The following is a 10604-nucleotide window of genomic DNA, read 5'->3' on the forward strand; positions in this document are numbered from 1 at the left end:
ATTTTCAATAATTCCATTATTGAAATTTTTTTTTCGTTTTTTGAGCGTCCATTTTAGTTCATCCTATGCGGATTTATAACTCGAAGAAACAATTTTCAAAAATTTGAATGTTGAAAAAAAATTTTTTTTTCCCAAATTTTTCAGTGTCCATTTTACCTTACATGTACATATTGCCCCACCCTCCCCTAATTTCAAGAAACATAATCATATGACTTCACTGATTACATTTCAATAGCGAAGCGGTAAAACGGTTCAAGTCGCACGTATGAAAAAATCGTGTAGAAATTTTCTATACAGATTACGTATAGAAACTCTATAGGATTTTCGTATATGATATTCGGATATTTCTATACGGATATTTTTTATACAAATTATTTCTATACGATCTCTATAGGTTTGATCCCATACGATCCACTGCCACAGGTATAGAAACCTTTCGTACGGAGTTGTAACATTTTCTCTACGTTTTTCTCTGGACCGTTTAGAAATCTTTCGTATGAAAACAAAAATTTATGTATAGAAATAATTCGTATACAAAATATTCATATAGAAATATCCAAATATCATATACGGAAACCCTATAGAATTTCTATACGCAATCCGTATAGAAAATTTCTATACGATTTTTTCATACGTGTGATTTCGACTAATGGCCAGTTTTCAGTGAATATATCTAAATCCAAGGGTTATACCAAAATTTTTGTCACGACATTTTTTATAGCCCTCAATTCGCTCTACAAAAAACTTAATTACGAAAATTTCCCTATCTCCTTTAGATTCGGAGATATTCCTGGAAAATTCAGCTGTCTAAGTCGACATAAACCGTTTTACCGCTTCGCTACTGAATTATTTCATTGATTCGAATGTGATTACTATTTGATTACACCAGCGAGTGACATCACAATTACGAATGTGAATGGCCCCTCGATGTACCTTATTTTTTCCATCTCATTTCGAATTTCATTGTGGTCAGCACTTTGTCCTTGTCCTTACATCATTAAAAAAAAACCTGTCAACCACCTCCTCACCATGACGTCAAGACCCCTCCCCCAACCCCTCCAAAATACCGCAAAAATAAATTCTTTACTCGCTGAAAACTCCGTTGATAATGTCAAAATCCTCACTTACCGCACTGACTGTCTCTCCCTCGCCGTTTCTATTGGTCGGCAGTAGCTTCCCGGTGTCTTCCCAACCAATCCTCGTTTACCACGATGAACGCCGACTCCGCCACGCGTTACCACAATCAGCCGCTTGCGCTCGTTGTATATATACGTATATTGCCTCGTTGTCGTCGTTTCGTTCGTTCCACCGTGTTGCCCCACTCGACTGGAGCATTTTTCTCCTACGCGTCGTCCCTCGTTGTTCCATTAAGACTCCCGACGTGGTTCGCGCAGCTCCTAAATTCCATCGGAACATCGAGTTCAGTGGAACCCTTGAACTCTTCAATTTTATTTAAATTTCGGTTTTAATTAGTTGCTTAATTGAAACATTGTAACAATGAGAGTCGCCGGGACTTTCGTATTACTCTGCTGTTTAGCGCTGTCGTTTGCGGAGATTGAGAAGGAAGATGAGGTGCTCGTCATCGGGAAAGACAACTTCGAGGAGGCGTTGAAGAACCACGAGTACATTCTCTTCGAATTTTGTAAGTATTCAATTACTTGATGAGTTTTACATATTGACACTGACTCTCGTTGGGGTTTTCGTCTCGACGTTTCCTGTTGCGCTTTGACGCAAGCCGGCTGATGTTACTTGACATACGGTACGGAGCAGATCAGAACAGAATGGAATAGAATGGTACAGACAACGGGACAAGTTCAGATGTGACCTTACACGTCATCACAACTCAGATGAAACCCCACGCAGACGTTTGTTTCTTGCAGTGGAGTTAATTCTCTGGTTGTAACGGTATATTCTTTATTGTTGAAGTCACTTCGGAATCGTGAGGTTCTGTTCTGATTTTGCCCCGTGTGGTTTGATAATTCTCTGTTGTATCGGGTGAGCAGTTCGTCCGGAGGCGAACGCACCTGTGGAACACTTGTGTCATTTATTCAATTTTTATTTGTTTTTGAGTCTGACGATTAGACGCCGATTAAAGTTGAATGAATTATGTAAGTGCGAATGGGGTGATGAGATACGGGGACCAGATTCCATATGGCCGGCTTTCTTGATGCTTGAGAGGATGGGAGGAAATGCTTTGGAGCACGTATGAAAAAATCGTATAGAAATTTTCTATAGGATTCTATAGGATTTCCGTAGGGTAAACAGATCAATTTCTGGACGGGGGTTAGTTTCTGGGACGATTTCAACTTGCATTGAGTATTCCACAAATAAAATGAAAATTGTATTGATTATTTCACCTCCATAATATCACTTGTGTATAATCATGTGATCAATTATTTTCTTCTATTGATAAACATTTAATAAATAAATAAAAAATGAGACAGTCGTCCAGAAATTGGGGGTTACGGCTACATTCAACTATTTCTCAATTTAATTATTCTTTGTTTTGTTATTTTCACTTTAAACAATTTTTTTCTGCTAATTAAAACATTCTTGAAGGTATGGAAGCCATCATATCCCCATTTAGTTGATTCTTTTATTTTAGATCCTACCACGAAACTCGAATTTCTTTTAATCGTCCAGCAATTGGCCTGGTCACCCTACATGATATTCGGATATTTCCCTACGAATTATTTTTATACATAAATTTTTGTTTCCACACGAAAGATGTCTGAACGCTCCAGAGAAAAACGTAAAAAAATGTCGCAACTCCATACGAAATGTTTCTATGCATGAGGCAGTGGTTCGTATAGGATTAAATCTATTGAAATCGTATAGAAACAATTTGTATAAAAAATATCCGTATAGAAATACCCGAATATCATATACAAAATCCTATAGAAATTCTATACGCAATCCGTATAAAAAGTTGCTATACGATTTTTTCATAGGTGCATGAGCAAATGATTGGCTCTTTCTCTTTTGTTATGGGAAAATTATTGGTCATTGTTTATAGGTTTTCTATCTGATTAAAACCCCGCATTTTTGCATATTTTTTATCAGAGAATGTTGGTATTCAGTCATGATCTGGTAGAAGTGAATTTAGTAGTGAATTCACCTTTTTTGTAAGATTTGGTATTTATCTAACGATATGAGTGATTTTGGGAGATAGCCTGAGAAGAATTCTCTTTGACTACTAAAATTATCCTGTAACATATGTAATTTTCTCCGGTAATTTCTATCTTTGAGATAGTTAAATACCGCGAAGAACGTTCTTCACTAGTTTTAGCCCCTTAGTTGAGCACATGTTCACTCCGCAAATTAGTTTTGTTTTTGGGGTCAAAAGATTTATGAGATTTCGTCTGGAAACATTTTTTTCGGGGAATTTGAAGGACAAATATGAGGTGTGTGCAGAATTTTTGATAATAGTTTCAATTTTTTTAATTATGAAACATTGGAAATTGAAAATAGTCAACATATTCCCTTCAATCATAGTTCAGTTCTTCGAGGGAATTGGTTAAAATCTGAAGCTGTATACTGCAGCCCATACCGAAGATGTATATAATGTACACTGATGATTCATGTTGACTTTCTATTCCTTTGCTTCACCAGATTGAAGAGAAGAGTTGCAGCTTTGGAGAATTTTCAGATCCGTTATCTATTATCTGTCATGAAATGTAAAGTTTTTTGGTGAATTATCGTCATTTTGGTACAGACGATGGGCAATGTTTTGACAAATGGAGTGAACCTGTTTCAGCTAAATCTGTTTATTATTACTTAAGATGTTGTGGCTGTCAGTTGAATGTATGCAAAATTTGTTTTACATTGATAAAAGTTGATAACGACAACATTTTTATGGAGAAATATGTAAAAAAATGACAACCTGACAACATAAACATAAATATTTTCTGAAATAGTCCAGTCGACCTTCATTCTCTCTTATGAAAATTCCTATGAACAATGTTCAAAAATATATAATATATTTAGAAACATGCTTTGAACTAGTAGATTGAGAAAAATATCAAGCTACCGTTTTTTCTCTCGTTGTTTCTCTGCACTGAGAGAAAAACGGCCGAGGTTTCAAACAAGTTTTACTTGTGCCAAAAAAATTTTTTTTTTTAATTATCAAAAAAAATTTTTTTTATTCCGAAAACATGCAAAGAGTGCGACGCGATGAAAACTTTCAGTCGCAAAAATAGATTTAGTAGTTCCAAAAAATTGTATTCTTTGCGCAAACAAAAAATATAATTTCTAGCACTACTTCTTCATTTTTCGATACTTGCATCCTTATGTTGCTCCCAAAAAATGTTCATTTTATGCTAAACAAGGGATACTAGTTTGTCATTTCGACTATTCTATAATCACAGACAAGATATGAATTCTTAAATGAAATAATTATAATCAGAGTTAGCCAAATTTGTAATATTTTATTACGGTTAAATATTGTAGCCATCAATTAGATAACATCACTCTTGAAATTTTTTGAGTACTTAAATATCATCAATTCAAATTTTCAAATATTTTATCAATCAATAATCGAGGTAGGAAGATTGATGATTACTTGTGTAATCGAAAATCCCCTTTCAAGAAATTTTAATTATTCATTTAGCAGTAAATTTGCAGTTTCATATTAACAAATTTTAAATATATCATTATTCGTAAAAAATCAGATTATTAATATTATATCATTTGAAAAATTGAATCAACATATTTTAAACCTTCAACAATGTAAGGGTCAAATCCTTGTAATGTTACAGAAATTTAATATTGTGTGATCCATGATTATGATATGATAGCAATCTTGTAACTTCGGGACAAAATATCTCTTGATAAATTTTCCTCTACATCACGTGTGAATTATCCGCCTCTTGAGTCAAATATCTCGTTGTTATCGACAGCAGAGCATTATTCATGTTTAAGACTTTTTAATTCGAATCAAACAATTACTTTTTGCTTATTTTTAACTAGCGATTTTGTTGGCCCAAGCAAGACTTGTTTGTTTTTTTCTCAGTGTAATGTCTTATACTGAGAAAAACAATTATTTTTACCACATATTCATTTTCTTGAGAGAAGCATTTATTTTTTTCAAAATCGTATTTCTGCAATCGAGTCATTCTCAGGCAAGCCTAATTCGGTTTCAATTATGACAATCATGTTGCTCTAAATCATGACCTTGGATGAACTCCAATGAGTATTCATTTTTCTTAAATTTCTTTAATGTTTAATGTGTATAATTCAGTAGCGAAGCGGTAAAACGGTTTAAGTCGACTTAGCCCTTAGCTGAGTTTTCGAGAAATATCTCCGAATTCAAGGGAGATAACGAAATTTTCGTCATGACCTTTTTTATAGAACGAATTGAGGGCTATAAAAAAAAGTTATAACAAAAATTTTGCTATCTTCCTTAGATTTCGAGATATTCATTGAAAACTGACCAATAGTAAAAATCAACTTAAACCGTTTTACCGGTTTGCTACTGAACTATAGAGGGAGTTCGCTCAATGTTATAACTAACATGATCATCTTCTAGAGCAATATAATTGTCATAATTGAAACCTAAGAAGAATTTCCTGGAAAGTATTCGACCAGAGAAATACGGTATTGAAAAAATGAGTATTTCTCTCAAGTAAATGGATATTTGGCAAAAATAGTTTTTTTTCTCAGTGTACCCCTCAGAGATATCCTCCGATAAGCTCCAAGGTCAACTCCCTGGATAACAGAATTTATGTTCCAATAATCTTCAAAATACTCTTTAAATGAACAGGTCCTATCGGAATACATTGTACGAACTTTTTTCTCCACAAAACACTGTAAACAATCGATGAACGCATCTTCATCGCAATTGTTTCACAACAATTTCACCAAATTTGAAAACTCTTTCATTACGTATCTCTCCCTATTTTCAGACGCCCCATGGTGCGGTCACTGCAAAGCCCTCGCCCCAGAGTACGCCAAGGCGGCTCAAAAGCTGAAAGAGCAAGGCTCAGACGTCAAACTTGCCAAGGTTGACGCCACCATCGAGTCAGATCTCGCTGAGAAACATGGAGTCCGTGGTTACCCCACCCTCAAATTCTACAGAAAGGGTGCCATGATCGAGTACAACGGTGGCCGTCAGGCCGACGACATCATCGCCTGGGTGACGAAGAAGACCGGACCTCCAGCCAAGACTTTGGCCTCAGTCGATGAAGTGAAAGCCCTCAGGGAAGCTAACTCCGTCGTCATTGTTGGTTTCTTCAAAGACCCAGAGTCCGATGGAGCTAAAATCTTCATAGATGTTGCAAGCGCCGATGACGCTCACGTCTTTGGTATCGTGAGCAACGAAGATGTCTTCGCAGAATACAAGAAAACAGATGGTGCTGTGATTCTTTTCAAGGACTTCGATGAAGGTGAAGCTGTCTTCGACGATGAATTGACTTCTGAAAAACTCCAGAAGTTCATCACAAGTAACTCCCTTCCCATCATCGTCGACTTCAACCAGGACACAGCCCAGAATATCTTCGGTGGCGAAATCAAGAGTCACCTCCTTCTTTTCATCAGCAAAGAGGCTGGACATTTCGAGAAGTACGTCGAAAGCATCAAGGAGTCCGCCAAGAAGTTCAGAGGAGAAGTTCTCTTCGTCACCATCAATGTTGATGAGAATGATCACGAGAGGATTCTCGAATTCTTCGGATTGAAGAAGGACGATGCACCTGACATGAGGATCATCAATCTCGAGCAGGATATGACTAAGTACAAGCCTGAAAAGCCCGAGCTCAGTGCTGAGAATGTACTCGAATTCGTCACTGCTTTTGTCGATGGAAAACTCAAGAGGCATCTACTGACTCAGACCCTTCCTGAGGACTGGGACAAGGAGCCCGTCAAGGTACTCGTTGGCACCAATTTCGCTGATGTCGCCATGGACAAGAGCAAGAAGGTTCTTGTCGAATTCTACGCTCCCTGGTGCGGACACTGCAAACAGCTCATTCCAATTTATGAAAAGGTAAATATCGATGGCAAAAAAATTAAATGTGTTTTTTTTGAGATAACGATGAGAAAATATTTGTTCAATGAGACGCATTTGGAGATAAGGAATTAATGATTAATAACTGTTTTAGCTTGGAGAGAAATTCAAGGACAGTGATGATGTTGTCATTGCCAAGATGGATGCCACTGCTAATGAACTTGAGGAAGTTAAGATCAACAGTTTCCCAACTATTATCCTGTACAAGAAAGACACTAATGAGGTAAATATGATTGATGAAAATTTTAATTGGCTTCACATGTATTCTGTTCTATATTGTTTTGGATCAAATCTCGAATTGTGATTTTGGGTTTATCTCGGCGAGTGAAAGACGGGAAAATCGACCAGGAAAAAATAGACGACACACCCAAAATATGCTAAAACCAAGCAAATTGAAAATTTCTCCTGATCTATTTTTTTCCGAGATTACATTTTATTTCCTCGAATGATTAATAATTACTTTGCTTTAAAGAATGGGCTTCGATGATATCTCAAGTTTTCGCTTGCCCATGCTAACCAATCTTTTTGGTACAACTAGAATTCTCAATTTGTTGATAACAACTTTCAATCAAGTTAAAAATTTCATATCATATTTTTTGAATTTCAAACATCTTTATATGAGATTGAACCAGTTTATCTCTCCTTTTTGTGCCCTAATCGCATTTTTCCATCAGAACCCATGTTAAATTCGAAGAATTATTATTGAGTGATCCCGTAAACGGTTTTCATCCACCATTCGAAATTTAGCGACTGGATTTAAAATGTAAAAACCTCAAACCTGATTTTTTTCGGAACTTTCTTTACATTTTTGGTACCACGCCTTAATACCCTTCATTAAGGGGTAACGGAAGCGGTCGCAAAAATTTGTGGATTCCACCACGTACGAAAAAATTTGATTGAATAACCCACCGAATTCGTTGGAAAATTCTATTGGATTTCTATTGAACTTTCTATTAGTTGTCGGCCAAACCCATTGTAATATTCAATCGAAAAAGTCAATAGAATTCGATTTTTCTATATAACTTATTCTCTTCGGATATTTTCTGTAGAATTTCCTCAGCTCAAAGTTTCCACGTTTTTTTCATTTTATTTTTCTTTTCATCTCACCAAAAAAATCAAAGAAAAAAACTTCGAAAATTTGAACCGAGGAAATTCTATAAAAAATATTTCAATAGAATAAGTTATATAGAAAAATCTAATTCTATTCACTTTTCTATAGAATATTTTCTATTGAACATTTCAATAGAATTGGCCAATAACTAATAGAAAGTTCAATAGAAATTCAATAGAATTTTCCAACGAATTCGCTACGTTTTTCTATTAAATTTTTTCATCCGTGGAATTGTGTTTATTTTTCGAATTATCTTGGGGACTTTGTAAAAAATTCATTTCTCTAAAAAAAAGTCTCTTTAAAATTTTCTCTGAACCCACTCCTTAAATTCACTTTTTGACACAAATTAATTAAAACGATCTCATTATTTACAGGCTGTTGAATACAGTGGTGAAAGAACACTAGAAGGTCTTAGCAAATTCATCGAATCAGATGGTACTTACGGTCAGTCCGCCAAGGAGACCCAAGAAGAGGACGAGGATGACGATGTGCCAAGAAAGGACGAACTTTAAATCATCAAATGCACAAAAAGCAAAATAAAAAATCAGCAAAGAGCGTCATACTAATCGTTCGCGGCCCACACTTTCTCGCTTCTCAAATCGACAATCGACCCCGTCTAGACCCCATCCTTGTCCCATCAGTGCCGCATCCACCTTCACAGGGCTCGGAAACCCTCAATAAATTGAGAGCACTCTCAATGGATTCAATGATATTCTTCCCGGGGAGAACTTAGCGTCCATTCAGACTCATTTCAGCACTTCCAAGTGCTGAAACGAAAGCCATCCTCGGTCAAGTCGAGTCTGATCTAGTTTTATAATAATTTCATACCGTTTTTCTTTTCTCTTCGATCTATAAGTTGTTAGTTTCAATTAATATATCTCACTGTTCGTAGTTCAATTATTTCAATCATGACACTGGGCATCATTCCACATTATTGATTACGATGATAATCAATCTACTAAATAAAGTGCAGGCATATCTGGGATTTTAAAAATATCAATTGCAGTAAGAAAATGGTGAAACCTGCACTTACGGAATTATCTCAGTAATGAGGGGTTTAAGAGACAATTTGAAAATTTCTGATGAGAATTGTTTTTCGCATGCATTCTTCTAAATTTGCTCTTTGCCTAGTTAATCACCTAATTATTTAAAATTGATTAACAGGCCAATTTTCGTTATATCTTCAGAATTATTTTGGTAATTAGTGATTTTAGAAGAAATCATCCCTGTTCGAGATGCATGAGTTAAGAAAATCAATAACTATGGATACGAGGACGATTAAAAAATTCAACAGATGCAAGATGCAATAGTTCGAGGCAGTTTTTATTTTTATAAAATCAAAAAAAGTAATATACAATTTTCTTCATTTTGAAATAATGCATCTGTCGATTCGCTAATCACAATCATTCCGGAATGAAGAGAAGTGATTTCTGAGTGTTTTATATATTTTCGTAGTGCAAAATTAAGAACTGAGAGGTATAAAGAAAGGAATTTTGATATTAAATCAAATGTATATGAGGAACAATGGTTGTTATGCGAGGACTTAATTGTACTAAAGAATGTGAATTATGTCTTCTGGTGTTTATTTTGACTGATTAATATCCTCGTGGAACACCTGCAATGAAATCAACACCAGTGGAGAGTCGAATTATGAAAAGATGAAAGAGATAAAATATGGATTTTAAGAAGAAAATAAACTCTATCACTAAGTCTTTATTATATATTCTTCATAATATATAAGATATTTTACCTTGATTTTGTATCATTTTTATCATCAATGAAAGGTCAACGTTTTCGATAAAGAGTTTCTGCATTTGTTATTTATTTTCCATTAGTTAATCATGTTTTTCTTCGTAACAGGAATTGAAGGTTGAAGGAGGAGACAAGCGGGAAAATTTATCGTTGTTGATGCAGTTTGTGGATTTTACTTTGACATCGACTGAAAATGTCAGAAGAATTTTGCAGGCAGAATGTGATGGAGCGAATTTTGTTCTGCGTCCTTGGGTTGTAGAGACTCTGGTGACTCGAGAAGTTGATGAGAATTGTTGCACTTGTGCTCCAGTGAGTTTTGGTTAATCATTTCGATTCTTTTCTGGGTGATAGTCGAGATAGCTCCAGTAGGAATGTAGGGATTCGTTTGGGGTTGAGATATGTCACTGTAGTAGGTTTATTACGAGGTCATGATTAATTTTAGGGAAAACTATAAACTTCCTGTGAGTAATTATTCTCAGTTAGTGGAAGGATTCTTAATGTTTTTCTATAGGATCTCTCTGGTCCAAGAGAATTGTGATTGATGTAGTGATTTCCTATTAAGGGTACCCAAGTATCTTTTACAGTTTGATACGGCCCACACCGAGGGGTTGATCACTTAGGAAATCACTGGACCACGCGACTGGAAATCAACGAAGAAATCATCAGAAATCCAGTGATTTCTATTTTCGGTAGTGATTTTTAAAGATTTCTGAAAATCATAAAGAAATTAGGTGGTTTCCGAAA

The 10604-nt window shown here is 35.4% G+C and overlaps 1 protein-coding gene across 1 annotated transcript; it reads left to right on the plus strand.

Moving 5' to 3' along the window:
* Positions 1-828: 828 nt before the first annotated feature.
* LOC107044977 (protein disulfide-isomerase) lies at positions 829-9912 on the plus strand. The gene is made up of 4 exons (XM_015267060.2): positions 829-1642; positions 5904-6976; positions 7092-7220; positions 8483-9912. The coding sequence occupies exons 1-4, from the start codon at positions 1498-1500 to the stop codon at positions 8618-8620; spliced, it is 1485 nt and encodes a 494-aa protein (XP_015122546.1). The 5' UTR covers positions 829-1497; the 3' UTR covers positions 8621-9912.
* Positions 9913-10604: the final 692 nt, after the last annotated feature.

This window comes from Diachasma alloeum, unplaced genomic scaffold (assembly GCF_001412515.2).
Source record: "Diachasma alloeum isolate Michigan unplaced genomic scaffold, Dall2.0 Dall_scaffold_00856, whole genome shotgun sequence".
Taxonomy (NCBI): Eukaryota; Metazoa; Arthropoda; class Insecta; order Hymenoptera; family Braconidae; genus Diachasma; species Diachasma alloeum.